The following is an 18,786-nucleotide window of genomic DNA, read 5'->3' as shown; positions in this document are numbered from 1 at the left end:
GGTCATTTAACAGCCGTTGTGATTTTTTTTCTCCTCTGCACAGAAACACACGGGACAGTGGGGCAAGACAGTGATGGAATACAGATCGCAGAAGACCTCTCGTCTGCCCATTGTAGACATTGCCCCCATGGATATTGGAGGATCAGACCAGGAGTTCGGAGTCGAAGTCGGAGCAGTCTGCTTCTTGTAAAGATCAGTAAGAAGAAGTGGAAATTTGAACGAAATTAAATGAAAGAGGAGCACACTTCCAAGAAAGGAGGAGAGAAAAAGAAAAATCGAGACACTTTTTTTAAATGGGACTTTTTTTCTAAGTAAAAAGTGCTTTTTTCCAAGTCGAACTCCGTAGGATATCTGCACTGAATGGCACCGGCAACTGTCATCTGTGATTCATCCAGCATTGTCACCTCCCCTCCATCCCTCCATCCCTCTCTCCTCCCCTCCTCTATGGACATCCAGCACTCCCCCAAAAGTCCCCACTTTACCCTGGGTGAACAGCAACCCCCCCACCTCATCCGCCACCACCTACCCCACCCCATGAAGACGAAGGAGGAAGTATGAGGAGAGTACGGGAACATACCAGGGAACTAGAGAGAGAAAAGTGTGCTGGTGTTATTTATTTATTGTTTAGGTTTGGGTCCCAGGTGTGGTAGGACTGAGTTTGTTGCTAAATTTAAAAATATCCACCAACTTCCTCTCCTGCTTCCTCCTCTTTTCTAATCACTCCTGTAGCATATCCACTAAAGCATACATATCTCTTTGAAACCAAAAATCTAGCTATGTAGAAAGTGCAGGTGTTCCTATTTCTACCACCACAGTGTGTATCCAAAAGTTACTGTGTATTATAATAAAAGTCAATGGTGCTATTGTTGTAAAACAGTCTGTATTTTTTAAACAACCAGATACTCACATGTAGTGACTTGTATATATGTATATATATATACGGTATGTATATGTGTGTATGTATACATATATATAAGGTTTCTCAGAGAGAGCATTTCATGGTGATAAATGTCCCTGGCTCGCCAAGGCACGTCCAATTTAGAGTTAATACTGAATTTAATTTTCTTTTTAGTTTTGTTTTGATATTTTAAAGCTACCTCACACAAAAAAAAATGTCACAAATCAAACTGAGGCCTTCTCCCCCTGAAGCTTTGTATACAAAACCCTGTATTTTAATCAACATGACCAATAGAAGCTTGGTCTTGAAAGCCCAGTCTGCTGCCCCCCCTCCCATTTGCTGTGACCTTTGACCCCGTTCCCTCTCTACTTCCTCCCATCAGTCCCCTCACACAGGACGTGCCCTCTGCCTCGGCGTACACCCACACACACACACGCACAAACACGCAGTAGATTCAGGGTGTGTTTGACTTTGTTGCTCCAGTTCTGCAGCCAGCGCCGAGGGGCTCGTTTGTGTGAGGTTGTGTATATTTTTTATTATTAATAATAGTATTATTATTAATAATAATAGCATTATTATATTATTATTTTGATCATGACTTGTTTTTGTTACGTTTTAATTAATGTAAATTGGAAATAAAAGACAAAACCAAGTTAACAGGCTGAAGTTGCTTTTTATTTATGTCCTGTTTTGTTCTCCCCCGTGTTGAAATATCTGGGGCAGTACTGTGGTGTTGAAGGAAATTCCTTTAAAAAAAAGTCACACCTTAACTTTTCACTGTGCCCTGCTGCCACTCTGTGTTTTTGTGGTGCTTTCCAGATATATTTTCAGGGGGAGAAACACTTCAGATTTCAAGAAAAGGCAGCGGAGGGACGAATGATGTGATTTGTGAAAAACAAAAACAAGGAAAAGTTGAAGGTGGAGGTGGAGGTGGTGAAAGTTCATATAATGTACTTTATATATGTGAAATTGTTTTTCAATCATTTCCTTTAGTTTTAACGCATGGTAGAGTAGAAATAGGAAACACTGCCAACCATGATTTGATAATGTCTTCCTGTACTTCTCTTAATCTTCTTGCCTTTTTTCAACCTACAGTAGCAATAAAAGGTAAAAGCATTTCTATGAACAAAGTAGAGCAACGTTTCTTTTATTTTTATATATATTTGTTGTTTTATTCCTAAAATCAGTTTTTGATAGATCACTTATTATTTAATGTAATGGTTTCCGATCTATGACTTCATCCTTGTTTGAATAATTGCATACAAACAAACAGGAGCGAAAACAAATCGCTGGGACAGAAATACATCACCAATAAAAACTACTCACAGAGGACATGCTTGGTTCTTGAGTTTCAGGTTATCAGCATCATTAACGTGCCAAAGTGGGTTTAAGATTGTATTAAAGGTTCGAGATGCATTTAGGGAAACTGAACTCTGACACATCAACATCAGATGTACAGTATGATTTGTGACAGACAGACAGACAACATTCAGGAAATATTCGGAGCATGTAAAGTTACACCATCAGTGCTACACAAGTTTAACCACAAACAGAACAAATATCAACTTCTTATTCCAGTCAGTCTACCAACCAAGACCAGGTTTTAACATGGACCATAAAAACATCGACATCCTTCAACTGATTCTAGCTCTAATTCACAGTATTTCTTCATCTGAACAACACAAACTTCAACCGCTCTTCCTCTGTAAATTACAAAGCACACACATTTAGCACGTTACAGTACACAGGATGTTGTCTTATTCTAGGTTTCGCCTCCGCTCTTGCCACTTTTCCAACCCAATTGTTAGATAAAATGGGGCACAATAGCCTACTTATGTTTTATTACATCTATGAACACTTAGAAGGTTGCAACTGTACAGTTGAATCGGTCACATGAATAAGAGGCTGCACTTAGGCACAGTGGTGCTTTGAGCTAAATGCAAACGTAAGCATGCTAACATGCTCAAATACACTCGTATAATGTTTACCATGAACATTAACCTCACAGCTGTTAACCATCTTAGTTTAGCGTGTTAGCATGTTTACATTTAGCACGAAACACAAAGTACAGCTGAGGCTGATGGGAATGTTATTAGCTTCGCAGGTATTTGGTCACAAACCAAAGTATTGGACAAATACTAATTTTGACCTGATGATGGTACTACAAGAAAAATGAAGGGATCGCCCCTTAATGTCTGTAAATTTTATCATAATCCACCCAGTAGTTGTTGACCGACAGACATTGCAATTCCTAGAGCCACGCTGCAAGCATGGCGACCCGCATGGCGACCCGCATGGCGACCCACATCCTCTTCCACCAGTTGTTCCCACCTATTGTGACCCCTTAAAACAAAGTAATGGCAGCTTCTGACCCCCTATAATCTGTTACATAGCCAATATCTGCTAAACCATGTAGTGATTTTTTCCCCTTGTTTTTCTTCTTTTTTTTAAATAATAGAAAACAGTATAAAAACGCTTAGTTATCAAATCATAAACAAGATCAAAAACGGAAAAGTCTGAAAAAGTGAACCTTGTGTGTGGTAGAAATCCTATTAAAGGTACATTGTGTCGGATTTGGCAGCATCTAGCGGTGTGGTTGTAGATTGCAACCAACTGAGCACCCCTCCGCTCACTCTTTCCTTTACAAGACTGCTTTAGCGTGAGCCACCGAGCGTAAAAATGTGGCAACGCCGTTCGCATTGCTCAGAGGCCATCCTTAACGTAACGCAGAGTTCACACCAGGCAGCGGCGAAGTGAGGCAAAGTGCGGCGAAGTGTTGCAAAGTGCGGCAAAGTGCGGCTCGCCGCAATAATGACATTTTTCTGCGGACGGGAGGCGTATTGATGTGCTTCAGGCGTGAAGGAATTCTTTACAACATAGATCAACATGTTACAGGAGTTACACGATCTGTTTACTGATTGGCTGTGGGTCCTCTCTGGCTGCACTTTGCCAATAAAAGTTAAACCGTTCCCATTTTTGATTGGCCACACTTCGCCGCAGAATCAAACAGCTGAAGCTCGCTGAGTTTGGGAGCAGCCGCCGCAGCTTTTAATGGCAGCTCGCCGCAGGCCACACTTCACCTATGATCTGGGTTGAGTTCAGCCCAATAACTCTACCATTGGAGTACCGGAGGTCAGACGGCGGCTGGCGGTACCACGATTTTGCACTTTGCGGCTCACGTTACCGCAGTCTCACAAGCTTGTTGGAGAACAACGGTAGCCTTCAGGTAACGTAAAAATGTGAAAGGCTCTCTCTAGAGCCAGTGTTTAGTTTTTCTGTTCTGGGCTACTGTAGAAACATGGCGGAGCAGCATGGCGGACACCGCGAAGATGACCCGCCCCCTATGTAGATATGAAGACACAATAATTCTTAGTTTCAGGTGATTATACCTGTATGAAAACATAGTTATTAATATTATATTACATTTCTGCTAATAGATCCCCAGAAATGTTACACACTGCTCCTTTAATCACACAATGCACCCTTCCCTCGGAGAGTAATGCTCCACATATTGCCTCAGTAAGTACGTATGAACTCAAGTGATAAGAAAATAGGTGGCTGTTAATCCGGTCAGGTTTGGTTCCATATTTAGTGCACGCTCAGAATGCATGTCAGGAATGGCATTAATATTAATATTGCTGGCGTTAAAATTTACTAACCGAGAAAATTATTCAATTTACTATGAAAGTGTTGTGCTTATTTTTACAGTGGTTTGAAAAAAAAATCAATTATGATAAAGCCTATGTGGAAACAGGGAGACAGGACGATTTGTATACAGCAATCAGTGCAGAGAGGACCGAAAAGCAGGACTCGCAAGATTAATTTAAGCCAAACTAACAGCCTCTCTCAGGATAAATGGCCACACTGATCTAATTTATGACAATGATCCATTTCTAAATCTGGCTGGACTTCTTTGTACCAAGCTGTGTGTACTCTAGGCTGTCCAGATATTTTAGAGCTGATTGCTGCGGCTTGGAGACAAAACAGTTTCACCTCCAGCTGTAATGGCTTTATGACGGTAAATTTAGATCAGCAGTCCTCCACTGGCACAGAAACCACTGAATATGTGACCGTGTATTGGGAAAGCCTTAAATAGCATCCGTGCAAAATCAATGTTATCAAAGTAAATATGGCCTGTTGCAAGGCACAAAAACTCCACATGTCCAAATGAAGCAGGCAATTAGATGAGGACACACATTTGAGTTTGCACTCTCTCCTTTTTTTCGACCTGGTACACACACTCCAGCTGATTAGTGGCTTTCAAGTGTTCATTAAGGGTCAGTTGGTCAAAGACTTCTAATTAGAGCTTAATGGGAGATAAAAGATCACAGTATGGGGGCACGGTGGGAGAGGAAAGAGGGACTACACAGGGACATGGAAGGTTAGAAAGTTTCCACAGTCTTATTTCATCATTTCAGCTTCTGCTGCACTTTTTTCACTCAGTTCACATGGTAGAATGCACACAAATATATTTGACTAAATCAAGAAAATTGCAATAGGTATTGAGAAAAATATAGTAAAGGGAGGCTCAGCTGTAACAAATATAATGAAATAGTACAATCACAAAACTGTAAAAGGTTAATTTCTTCTGGATCTTCCAGTGACTCCATGGCAGCAGTTTGAAGTTTATCAGTCGCTTTCCATAAAAATCTGCTTATTATTCCATTTAGTATAGGAGCTCAGAAACCAGTGCTCAGAGTGTCTGTCTCTGTGGGGGTCTTGCCTGGGCTGGGCAAACTCTTCAGGTACTCCAAATGCCTGCGGGCCTCGGCCTGGTTCTGCCTCACGTAGTACACCACGTACACAATGACCATGAAGAACCACACGAACATTGTCACCAGCATAGCTACGTCAGTGGTCTTCCTCTGCATGCTGCAGAAGTTCACCCCAGAATCCAGCAGTTTGACCAGCGGTTGACCCGCGTGCTCGCCCTGTGACCCCGGGTCCTCCCACCTGCTCCCCTCGCCCACCCCGCGCACAGAGCTCTCACACACGATCCCGTTCACCGTCTCGGGCTCCAGGTTCAGAGTCTCCATCAGCTCCTGCAGGGCGCAGTCGCAGTGCCACGGGTTGTGGTACAGGCGCGTCTTTGCGCGCGTGGAGCCGAACTCGTCCCTGCTGGCCTGCCTCAGCTGGTTGTGCGAGAGGTCCAGCAGGCGCAGCTCTGGGCCCAGATGCCGCAGGGCCCCCGAGGCGAGCGAGTCAATGCGGTTGTTGGACAGGTACAGGTCCCGCAGGTGGACCAGGTCGCTGAAGGCGCTCTCGGGGATGTTGCGGATGTTGTTGCGTTCCAGGTGGAGGGAGACGGTTTCCGGTGGGATCCCCTCCGGGATCTCCCGCAGCCCGGCGTCTGAGCATAGCACCGTGGCCGTGTCCCAGGCACAGTGGCAGCTGTCCGGGCACTGGGGGGACGCGTGGCCCCACAGAGCCGAGAACAAGAGCGAGACGCGCAGCCATGAATGAAGATCCACTCCTTTACCTCTCCGTCGTCTTCCTCCACTGACGCTGGTACATCTCTCCTCATACCAGCCTGTGCACATCGCCTCACCATAGCCCCCTGACACAACACCAGGTCCCAACTCACACACAGACGCACCAGGAGGATCTGACAGAAGCGAGAGGAAAAAGGGTCAGTCTGGAAAAGAGAATGGACACTGACAGGGGAGATTATGATGATGATGAGGAGGAGGAAGAGGAGAAAGGTCAAGAGATAGACAATGAAACAAGCTTGAACTGGTTTATCATGATATATACGCAGCAGCTTGGAGAGACACTCACACCAAAAAGTACTAAAACATGTAAGAGGAGAACCATTTCTGTGCCAGAAAAACCATCCCTTGTTATCCACGACAGTAATGATAGTTTAATGTCATCTGATACGGTTGAAACAACTCTTGTATTTCTGCATTAAAAGGACATAAATCATTGTGATTATCTGAAGTCTTTCCTGCTGTCTTTTTGTGCAGAAGAAAAGCATCACATTACACTCATCAATACATGTTCATCTCATTTATCCCTCTATTTATTTTCCACATGATGCCCCCTTAATCATACTCCATGGGTGTGGAGATGGAGAGCGCACTGTATGGTGTGGAGGATAGAAAGAAAAGGGAGGCGGAGATCGATAGCCCTGGTATTGCCTGCTACACTATTAACGGCAAGAACATCAATCCTGCCTGCGTCCCACAGCATCGATAAGTGACAAAAATAAGCCAGCAGTGGTCTGGGTGTTAGGATCTGGTCAGTACTCATGCAGTGAGGAGGCAAAAGTAAAAAAAGAAAAAAGAAAAACTGGTTAGACTGTGCATCCCAAACCACTGGAGAATATGTTATATGTGTTAGATGTGACTTTTTATTATCTAGTATGTGGTTCTGTAAAAAGGTCATTTGTCCAAACAAATCCAATCAGGCGTTTTAGGGCATATTTTATGTCTTGTTGAGACAAGTAGCCATGTGATTGTTCGTGTTCCAAGACAAAAATACCCTCCTTGAATTTGATTAAAAGACCATCCTCTTAAATGTCAAGCTGCTTTCTCCCTGTCTCTATATAATAGTATCAAACCCGTCATATGTCTCTATATTCTCCTGCACAGACAGACAGCATATCTTCTACCAGCAGTGGCCTAGATTTGGTTGATAAAAGTGACTGACAGCCATGTGTCCATCAACTGGTCCAGCAGTGTGTCTTATGAGCAGAGGCGAGGATTTAGTCCACCACTCATTATTAACACAGCCTGCTGCTGAATGCACATGCAAATCCCCAATTAGGAAAAATAATCATTGGCTGCATAATTATGAATGCGAAAGGTTGGAAGACAAGGAGGACAGGAGAGGGACTCCCAGAGCAAATACTGCGGTTATACAGCTGATGATTGCTGTTTCCAATTGTTTTTTAATATGCCTCCTTATTTGTTAAAGTAAAGGTCATCGTTCAAATAAGAAAAAATAGTGCTGGCAGAGTTCATCTCCAGTATATTATACCTGGATTTTTATTTTATAAGATTAAGATGCACATGTCTGAGGAAATTTAATTTAGACTACAAATGGCATTAAGCAGAGAAACAGGAGGTAGTGGAACCAGATTTCTTAGCTTCATGCAGGTAAACATCATTTTTGCAACTTTTTAAATCATATAAATAAAAAAAGCATAAAAAGGCTGCTTATTAAAAAGTTGACGCTCATGAAAAAGAAATCAACGACTATAACCGACTAAGGCAACAATATGGTCACTAATTATTCCCCCAAACAATATAATAGTTACTCATTTTATTAAAAAAAACGTACCTGTAAATGGTTTCTTGTGAAGTTTGAGATCCAGAAAACGGAGAGAATGTTTTTTTTATTTTTTATTCTAGACTGCGTTTGCAGTTTTTCTTCGGATTTCTCCCGACGGCAGACTGGACATCATCTTCTCCTTCAGTGGGGACAAATGCTTGGAGGAAAAAAAAACTGTGTGGAGGGCATCAGTAGTGGATGATCCGCGGTGTGTCGAGCTGCAGACGGCTTCATCACCGCCTGTCGACACAGAGGGGGTAGTTATAGCAACAAAGATGTGGGGCAAACTCTCTCTCTCTCTCTCAGTGTGTGTGTGTGTGTGCGTGTGTGTAAAACAAAGAAACACGTGAGGTGTGTCAGTCTCTCGGATTTCTGAGAACACATTGGTTATCCCTCCCTGTGAGAGATTAACTTAATTAGGGTCCCTAACAACATTAAAAGGGAAGATGCTCTCTTATTTTTTCCAGGCTTCTTCTTAGTACTGGAGGTCATGTTTCTCATTGCAAAGACTTCAGACTACAGTGATGCGCTGAATATCACATTAAAGAGGACCCATTACGCTTATTTTCAGGTGCATACTTGTAATTTGGGTTTCTTCTAAAACATGTTTGCATGATTTAATGTTAAAAAAAAAAAACGCTTTATTTTTCTCATACTGGTTGTGCTGCAACACCTGTATTCACCCTCCCCCCTGTTGTGATTGGTCAACCGAACCAAACTCGTCGGACTCCACTTCAGCTCCGCTCTAACTAGCATTGTTTGAGCGTGTGCAAAACTAGCCGCTATAGGTTACTTGATGACATCACAACGTTATGGAAGAAAAGGCAGGACTTCAAGCGAGGTGTTTTTAAGCAGTTCAGCTGCAGTGTTTCTGTGGGGGAGAGTTACTCCCTTTGCAGACCTTTTACATGCACAAACATCTAAATAAAACACTAAAGGAAAAGAGGAAAAAGCACAAAAGCATAATAGGTCCCCTTTAAAAACGGAAGGTCGACTTGAACATGCAGGTAACGCGTCTACAATGCATGCGTGAACAAAACACAGGAGAGGTCGGACATACGGCAACCTTCAGATCTACACCCACTTAACCAGGGTCACACATTTCCATGTAAATAACAAGAACATACACACAAACACACACGGCGACACAAATTACCCATATTGTATATGAAAAAATGCTATTCGAGGTAGTTAGTCGAGTGCCCTGCTATCTCTTTTCTGTCAGCAAGAGCAGCAAGAAATATCAGCCGATCTACAGAAAAGCCCCCGGGGGGTTAAAGGACAGGTCTGACAGCCATGATGGCACTTTGTATCCCTCTCTGCCTCCCCGACCTGTCCTGCTCCTATCACCCCTGCTCAAAGCTATGACATTTCCACTACAATACACAATGCTGCAAGTATAATTTACAGCTGCATTTCTGTGATTGTCTCCCCGGTTGCCAGAAAACAGGGCTGTGGATAAGTGCGGAGTTTTGTGGAGTTTCAGATACAAAACAAGGCACAAAGGGGCGCATAATGAGAAAGCACATTACCCCCAACCCACAAAAAACAGTATTACACACATCATTTTCAGTTCCCTGAGCTGAAAGTGATTGGTATGATGATCGGTGAGAAGTTCAGTTTGCAGCAAGAGATATGGAAATGGGGGGAAAATTAGTTGAGGCAGTTGGTTATACAGTATGTGTTGCACATCAATTGGGATGTTCTCAGAGGAAGCAGTTGTAAAAGATGTGCATGGGAGCAGTTTGTTGTTGACGATGTGGACTCTGCTGGAAAACCTGACTTCAGTGAAGTGAAGCAGTTTGGCATCATCTGTGTGGTTTGGCTGTAGTCCTCCGAGGGGAAAACTGAATGAACCGTACGCAGATTTGTAAACAGATAGAGGCATTGGAAAAGATCTGACAGCCAGTGGCACAAATCTACTCCTCCAAAACACAAGAGTGCAGGCATGGTTATGATTTTGTCTATTATCTGTGTCGTGAAAAGACGGACGGACAAAAACTACCCTGGCTGCATGTCGAGTACGCCTGATGGAGTCGGGGAGAGAGATAAAAAAAAGCAGTGGAGCATTTCTTGTAACTAGCCTGTCATTCTCTGGGGATTGAATCCACTAACAACAGGTCAGGCTGGGGGCAGGTGTTCTGCTGAGGCTCTCAGTAGCCATTTTTCCCCAGCGTGGCCAACTGGGACTTGCCAGGGCTGGAGTCGTCTAAAACTGCTTACGACCGAGGACCAACACAAAGGTCTGGTCTGTTGCTGCGTCGCTAGAAACCACAACGCAGATGGAAAATCATCCCTGCTGACAAAACAAAGTATTAAAAAATGTTGCTTTGTAGGTAGTTTGGGTGACAGGAAAATACTTAGTGCTGGCAAGTTTGTCCAGTTCTGTAGGGGAGAACCAGAGCGTAGGCTAAAACTAACAAAAATGAACAAAAATGCAGGTGTAGGCACTTAAAAAAAAAAAAACAGTCAGAGTATCTTGCAATTTCCTGTGCTGAACAATCAGGCAAGTGCACTTGATCATGAATAAGCCTGAAAATTGTGCATGGAAGGGTAAAGTGGTGGCTGGAAATCAATACATATTAGGATACAAGTCAGTTTTTGTCCTCTTTTCTGCTCCACGTTTCTCTCAAAGTGGTTGCAATTACACCACTATAGTGAATATACTGTCACCATCTTTTAGTGAGGTATAAGTAGGGGAGATGGGTTATCTTCTGTCCCTTCCAAAACAACGCAGCACAGATTACAATACGGACCGAGTGACTGTAAAAGGCTGTCACAAATGTGTATAGATTGGATTGAGACCTTGGCTCAGGTCCAGCACAATAGAGAGTAATAACACTAAAGTGTGTGTGCGTGTGTGTACGTTTGTGTGTGTGCTCGTGTGCGAGGCAAAGGTAGTGTGAGATCCAGAATACCTTTCCGAAGCTATTATAAATAGTCAATGCATCGTGTGTTATCTGTCTAGATGTCAAATGTTTGTATTTCTGAGCTGGATCCACTCAGAGCATAAAAAAGGTCTCCTCTGTTTCAATTAAGAGTGACAAAGAAAACAAAAAGAGTGACAAAGAAAGACGATGAAAGGGTCTCGTCGTTGAATAATTAACAGTCTGCACCGCTGAACACAACAAATTACAAAACGAGAGTAGAAAGAGAAGAAGCAGAGCAGCACTAACAGCTGTAAGCAACAACGTGAATCGTTTTTTCTCTGTTGTGTCATTCGCAAGACGACACTAATGGAAATAAAATGCACAGCGATGAAATTATAGAGCAATGTGTTCCGTATAGGGCAAGAGCAGCAGAAGGGCAGCCCTGTGGAGAATGCAATAAGGGATGAGTAACAGGTAGAGATAAGGGGATGGGGGGAGAAATCTGGAGTATTAATGAGAAAATTCAAGGCACACACCCCGACTTTATTATAGGGAAATTGACTGTACGGCTCGTCCCACCGCCGGTAACCTTGTCACGACACCGGCTGCCATAAGAAGGACCTCTTTGTGGCGTTTGGAAATTTAATTTCTCAAAATGAATCAGGCCTCATTATTGTCACTTTGATCTGGCAGCCAGTGGAAGTAGCCTCCGTATCTCTTTGTAGTGCTACAGTTAATGTCAGCTTGCTGGAAATGAAAGGGTGAACCACCGTCCAGGCGACTCTATAAATCGACCCTTGAAAGGTAAGGCACACGCTTTGAAGATGTCGGAGTTGGTCGGCCTGCATCGTATTTCCTTGACGGTGAAAGAAGAGAGATGTGAGCCGAAGTGGAAAAACAAATCGCTTTAATGCTGGATTACACCCAATACTGAAATGTTTACAAAAGACCAGGATCAAATCTAAACAGTCTTTTATTGCAAATGAACACAACAGACCCCCATTTGTAAGAACAGACAGAAGAAGAATGACACGAGTCAACATCATAATTCAAAGCGAGCCTGTGTTGAGAATATTCTGTAGGTATTTAGGGAAGTGGTCCAAGGTTATTTGGCTGCTATTTCCATACCATCACCGTCCTGGCAAAGCAGAACAAAACAACATTAGCCCTGGATGGAGCAAACTAACATTAATCCTCGCTATCCTTTAATGACTGACCCCGAGAACAAAATGTGCTGTTGGCTATCCTCTCCCGACCCTTCAGCTGCTGCCGTTTGCAGGGGACTGGGCGGCGGCCTGCAGTGTCCTCCTGGCCATCTCCAGGGCTCCTTCCTGGTTTTTGTTCCCGCCAATAAAGCCTCCGGCATGGACAAAGACACAGCCTTTAATTCCGCTGAGCTCCGACAGTGCTTCATCGCGAACGCCGCGCCACTCTTCTAGCAGGGACAGCCTAGGACAGGAAGACAGAAGGGCATGTTGGCATACAGATGGACACTGTGTGGTCAGCTGCTCACTTCCTGTTGACACTTTGGCAAGACACACTGTGCTGTAGGCGACATGTCTGCTCAACCAGAAAAAACAACAAGTCTGGACTGATAATGTCAACAAAATATCAATAAAAGAACAGAATAACATTAATTAAAGATGCAACAATTACACAACTGACTTCAGACTCAATGAGTCACTTTTCAAGCAAACAAACACGGCTGCTTCTCAAATGTGAAGATTTGCTTCTTTTTTTTGCCTTATATGATAGTAAGCTGAATATCTTTGGGTTTTGGACTGTTAGTGGGACAAGACGAGCAATGTGTATTAGGGGTGTAAATCACAAGTTTCATTCCAATATGATATTACATTGATTATTTGGACAACGATACAATATTTGCTGATATCACAATGTTTGCCATGATACAAATTTGATTTGATTCAATTCAGGGGCCTGTGATCACTATCATTTGCCCATTTAACACAATCAGCTACATTTATATCAACTCACAAAAAATATAATAACTAATAAATTATAATAAGTAAAATATATTTGATAATGTTATTACTGGGCTCTTCCATACATATAAATGAAAAACAAGCTATTCTTTTAATAAAAAGAATAAAAATAGACTTCCTGTTGTGCCACATTTCATTGTGTAAGCACTGTTTGAATGTTTGGGAAGGAGGTTCGCTTGGACAGAAATGGTGGCACAGATGTGCCATGGGATTTTCAAAATAAAAGCGTATATTAAAGATGACGATATACACCAATGTTTTCACTTTGCATCAGTGATATTGGATCGTTGATCATTGAATCAATACATTGATCTATATCAATGTATCATTACACCCCTAAAAAATATGTCACCTTGAGCTTTAGGGAAGCATTTTGCACTATTTTCTGACATTTTATTATTAATTACTGAAGAACATAAACTGCAAAATAATCCATAATGAAATTTATTTTTATTTATTTAATTTCAGCATGGCTTTGCAAAAGACTTGGATTACTGTGGCCATTTCAGATTTCCTGACCTGAGGTGACCTGCTGCCATCCAAAGTGAACTGCAGTGACCCTGACACACACACATAGCACCACTACAAGCAGTCCCAGCAAATAGACCAATAAAAACCAGCTTGAATCTTCTCCAGTAATGTGGAAAATCACAGATGGGCACATATGAGCCATACGATGGCAGCGGAGTCAACAGTCAGTCTTACAGGGAAAAGATTGGCTCTGCGAGGGTTCACGGGATGACCTCGACAAAGTGTCTTTGGATGTAACATGGGGAGGCAGAAAATTCATAAAAATGTAAAGCAGCTCATTTACCACCCACTGCGTCGTACATACAGTGGGCATTCCCCTCTGTCTACAGCCTGGCACGTCATTTAAAACACATTACCACTTCTCTCGTGTGTGTGTGTGTCATTCTTGCCTTGATGGGGGTTATAATATCCATTACCTCAGACCACTGTTCTCCTCAGAGTATTGACATATTTAGCAATGATTCCAATTTTATTCTGATTCGTTACTTCATCGCTCACTATTCTCTCCTCCACTGCTTCTGAAATTGACTTTAAAAGCCTTAAAAAACTGTCTAAATCCGCCAAAAGCATCATATTTTTTTTAAAAGTCAAGCCAACCTCAGGCGCCTCTTCCTCTCCGTCACATGCTTGATGAATTATTGAACTGTGCAGTCTGACTTGTCAGAAATAAAGTGACACGGATGACGAACACGGCCGCATTTGGAAAAGTGTTTTCTCTTGTTCTCAAATTTATTTCCCAGAAATTCTGCTTCCCTTTGAATATTCATTACCGTTCTGTATAACCTCCTCAGAAACTGTCTGACTGAGAGTGAAGAGCTTCGCAAGTGAACTATAATGTCAAATGATTCACATGGACATGTGCACTGAAACTCCCAAGTCTCCTCTCCATGCTATTATCTCAAGCTCTACACCATCTTATGCCTATTAAGACCGTCACAGCACAACCTGGGGAGAAAAGCGTGGCAAACCCCTAATCCCTGTAAAATGAAACCTCCAATCGATAGCTTCACAGTATGGTTGGAAAACAAGCTCAAGAAGAAAGGTCAACAAGGCGGGTAATGAGAGAAGGAGTAGGAGGGGGATGACTTGTTGTTATGACAGGCCAGGAAGCCCTGATTCTCAAGATGACCGCTCTAAAAATAAGACCACAATTAGCAAATTAACTTCTCAAGACCTCTACTATACCATAACAAGACAGATACTGGGAATAAGAGCTTCAATAAAAAAAAAAACATAACTCAAGATTTGACATACTGGAGATAACGGGTCATTAAAACATAAAATATTAACTGCATGGTGATAGAGATGGTATCTCAGGCTCTAGCTGCTGGTAGGCCCATACGATATGATACGCATCATCATGCAGGGGTTACGATGCAATATATTGCGATACTGTAAGCAAGGCAAGATGTTGCGATATTTTTTTAACATCTGACAACTTTCATAGTATAAAGAACACACCATCATCTGCATAAAATAAATAAATAGCACTACTTTGAGAGTTCACATACACCGAGAGGCATGTGAACTATTCATTATAAAGTGATACAGTGTTATTGAGAATCAATACAGTATCACAAAATATAATCTCGCAATATTCAATTTTATTTTCTTACACCCCTAATAGGTATCCTGATTTTTTTTCTTAAAATTTTTTAATAGATTGTTTAATGCCTGAATCGATATAATTGCTTATTTTGTGGATGTAGGAATAAGTTATGCTTTTATTGTTGTAGTCTGAGTAACGTGACGTCTTATCCGTTTCAAGAACTACAAAGCTGATGCGAGAAAGCATAAAATGGCCGAGGGTCTGAGACCCGCAGGGTTACGACCTGCACCCTCACATTTTAAATCCAATGTGGTAAACACTACACATACAGTGAAGTATAGAAACACTTTGGGCTTCACACATTGCCAGGAAAAGCAGAGCTAGACATCTCGGCTAAAGCTGCATGCTAACTCTGTCATGGACAGGAAACGTTATCTTATTGCGGTAACGTTTGGTCAAGTCGGCCGTCACTCTCATCTCCGTGGTCAAATCAGCCGACACTACAACTGTAGAGCACCCATATACTGACATTTATGTTAACTGTGTTCAAACGGCCCCGATGGAGCTCACCATGGATGTATAAAGAGAACGGAGCCAACGGGAGAGCTAGCGATGGACTTGGCAAAGTTAGTTCTCAAAATAAGATGTTAACAAAGGGTATATACAAAATACACATATATGGGAATAAGATGAATGTGATTATATTCGCCAGAAGTATAAAACATGTTAACTGTGCCCCTTATATATTAAAAAGAAAATACCAACAAATTGTGAGGGAAATGTCTATTTTGGGGTTTCTGGAATAAAATAAATAATGCCTGACACTGACTGATATATTTGACTTCAGGACATCTCTGACTACATACATGCTGAAGATCAAACATTTTTACTGTATCAATTTAATTTTTTTCTAAAGTAATACTCAATCACAATAAATCTAAGTATCAAATAGCAATACTTAAAAATCGCAATACATAGCAAATCGACACCCAAGCATCGTGATAGTATTGAATCGGGAGATGACCATATCGTCGCAGCCCTGCTAACCAGTAGACTTTCCTAATGCTTGTGCTTAGTGGATTTACAGAGCTTGAACCTTCTGTCCAGTCTTCCTCTCCAAGACAATAACAAGAGACACAGAGGTGTTGAATCCTCCTGCAGCTTGCTGACTCATAATTCATGGACACCATCTCTGCACTAGAGATTTGACACACTTCACATATTTCTTCCTTTAAATATGGGCCATACCTGTGATTTAGCCAACTGCAGGGCCAAAGAGGAGGGGGATAAACACACATAATGTTGCTCCTTTTGAAAGGAAATATTTCAATTTCATCACTTCCTCAATGCAGTTTTCATTTTTCCACTTCTTCAAGCCAGAAAGATGGATTTATATCCACCTTTCATTTATGATGTCACACAGATTAGAGAGATTTTAAGACATTTAATTGAATAGTCGATTGACAAACAATCTGCAACTATTTGGATAATCGATAAATCATTTTTCAAGCAAAAAAAAAACAGTTTCCAGGTTTTCACTTGTAAAGATTTGTCTGCTTTTCATTCACTCGTGATAGTTAATTGAATATCTTTAGCTTTTGGCCTGTTTGTCTGACATTTGAAGAAGTCCCCTAGGGGCTTTCGGAAATAGTGGTGGCCATTTTCCACTATTTCCTGATATTTTATTGGCCAAACGATAACATAATCAGCAAATAACCATTAGTTGCAGCTCTAATGCAGAGGCAGAGCAGATAAGTGTGACAGCAGCCAGTGTGTTTTTCCAGAAATAGAGTTATATGTTCTGGTTCAGCTCATATTGCTGTCAGTATTATTCTATACAGTACATCTCAGAGGAAGGACTGCTTCCACTCCTCTCTTCCTTCTCCCCGGCTCACATTTCCTTAGCAATGTGATGCTGATAAAAATAGACCTTTCCCCCCCAGGTGCAGTAGCAGGGACACAGGTGATAACAACACCCCTTTCGCAGAGTCGGCACATGCCCGCTGGGAGGAAGCAGGCCACCCAGAGAAAGAGCCATCTGGAGCTATGTTGTTTTATCCATCTCGCAAAGCCATTGTTCTCATGTAGCACCACACCAACCGCCATGTTTGTATTAAATTTAATCTTTGAAGTGCTTCGCCACCATACCCACGTGCCTGTCTTTTCAGCTGAAAGAGCTGCCGCCTGATGAGATTCTGCAGCTGAGTGGAAAGAAGTCTAGCGGAGGGATGCGGTGAGGGAGGGGCAGGAGGTGTGAAAGGGGAGACGGCGAGATAGGGGACAGGGTGGATGGGGGGAGAGAGACGTAGCATTAATGGGAAGAGAGCAAGACAGATAGGAAAATGGAAGAGGGTGATTATAGGACAGACACAGAAATACTGTACATAGGAGAGACAGCGAAAGAGGCAGAAACGAAATACTAAAAGGGAAGCCAAGAGCGAGGAGGGGACCTCATGGAGAGAGATGAAAAGAGAAAGCATGTAACAGAGCAGTCAGTGGTCACATCAGGACTGAATCAAAACACGATTCCACCCTCTTCCTGTGTCTTTGGGCGACCTACAGTGTATCAATAATGAGACGAGTCAAACCCAGCACAAAGGCATAAGGGCACATACTGTTAGATGTTACACGACATCTAAAGAACGTGGAGGTCAGGTGGACTAGTGGTTTAGAGACCCTCTGCTGTGATAGTGAGGTCTCAAGCCTAGCATGAAGCAATCTGAGACGTCACATCTGTAAAGGCCATTTGATTTATATAGACACTATTATATCAGAGGGCTTTACAATCTGTACGACATATTTAGACCTTTGATTCGAATAAGGAAAATTCCACAAAAGAACCCTTTCAATCTAAAAGAAAAACCTCGGGAAGAGCGACGCAGGAGGGAGAGAAAATTCAATAGATGCCACATGTACAAAGCAGACAGAAGTAGTGGTAGTAGAGAATCAGAATGACCATATTAGAGTTATAGCCCTTGTATTTTTCATTAAATCAAAACACGTTTTTGGTGCTAGCCATGAAGAAGAAACGCAATACATTTGTGACCGACGTTAGTACATAAAGCATAAACACAGAGGAAAAAAAACTTTGTGTGATAAGTTAAAGAGTTTCATTGCATTTGTTTAATAAAAGTCGACGGTAAAGCTGATAAAAGGTGACTTTTTAGACTTAATTCACTTTTTCATAATGGATTTTCATAATGTGTTTGCTCAGGGGAGTTTCTACAAACACAAAATGCCTTGAATCTAGGACGTGGAAATTATATAGAAAATGTCACAGCTGTAAACAAAATTATCTTCTCTTTGACACTTATTAAAGAAACTGTCTTTTATATAAACCATTACATTTTCAATTAAATTTTCCCTTGGGATCAATTTGCATTCAACATGAAAGAAAATTGCTCCCTTAAAATCATCCAGATGTGGGGGGTAGGGATAAATAGATGAAATAGAAGTCGCAATAATAATTACAAAACAAATGTGATTGAAAGCTGCATGATTTGTGCTCTGAGGGAAATAACCAAATAAAAAAGTGATTATGTCAGACAATAAGAAAGGATTTTATATTTTTGTTTGTAAAGGCCGATGTATAATTTGCTACAGAACTGAATGACCTTGAATGACCGTTTAACATTCTGAATACAAAAAAGTGTTCTTTTA

At 41.8% G+C, this 18,786-nt stretch overlaps 3 protein-coding genes across 6 annotated transcripts in view; 1 reads left to right on the top strand and 2 right to left on the bottom strand.

The window, feature by feature from the left end:
* col2a1b (collagen, type II, alpha 1b) overlaps nt 1-874 on the top strand; it is a 56,632-nt gene extending 55,758 nt beyond the window's left edge. For both annotated transcript variants that reach the window (XM_074642745.1, XM_074642739.1), the window contains one exon: nt 44-874. In XM_074642745.1, coding sequence (XP_074498846.1) covers nt 44-190 — 147 coding nt within the window. In that variant the 3' untranslated portion in view covers nt 191-874. The remainder of the gene's footprint in view (nt 1-43) is intronic.
* The window catches only part of LOC141772274 (leucine-rich repeat-containing protein 3-like), an 81,406-nt gene extending 72,922 nt beyond the window's left edge, over nt 1-8,484 (bottom strand). Inside the window, exons 1-3 of one of the 2 annotated variants that reach the window (XM_074643088.1) lie at nt 8,183-8,484; nt 4,078-6,503; nt 2,409-3,831 (exon numbers count right to left, since the gene is read on the bottom strand). In XM_074643088.1, coding sequence (XP_074499189.1) covers nt 5,578-6,438 — 861 coding nt within the window. In that variant the 5' untranslated portion in view covers nt 6,439-6,503; nt 8,183-8,484 and the 3' untranslated portion in view covers nt 2,409-3,831; nt 4,078-5,577. Of the gene's footprint in view, nt 1-2,408; nt 3,832-4,077; nt 6,504-8,182 lie in introns of those variants that run through there. The other variant, XM_074643099.1, reaches the window with a different exon arrangement.
* Nucleotides 8,485-11,933: 3,449 nt separating this feature from the next.
* Nucleotides 11,934-18,786, bottom strand: part of myg1 (myg1 exonuclease) — a 30,416-nt gene continuing 23,563 nt past the window's right edge. The window contains exons 7-8 of one of the 2 annotated variants that reach the window (XM_074643001.1): nt 12,261-12,492; nt 11,934-12,181 (exon numbers count right to left, since the gene is read on the bottom strand). In XM_074643001.1, the coding sequence (XP_074499102.1) occupies nt 12,303-12,492 (190 nt within the window). In that variant the 3' untranslated portion in view covers nt 11,934-12,181; nt 12,261-12,302. Of the gene's footprint in view, nt 12,493-18,786 lie in introns of both variants that reach the window. The other variant, XM_074642995.1, reaches the window with a different exon arrangement.

This window comes from Sebastes fasciatus, chromosome 1 (assembly GCF_043250625.1).
Source record: "Sebastes fasciatus isolate fSebFas1 chromosome 1, fSebFas1.pri, whole genome shotgun sequence".
Taxonomy (NCBI): Eukaryota; Metazoa; Chordata; class Actinopteri; order Perciformes; family Sebastidae; genus Sebastes; species Sebastes fasciatus.
This window is presented reverse-complemented; position numbering and strand designations above follow the sequence as displayed.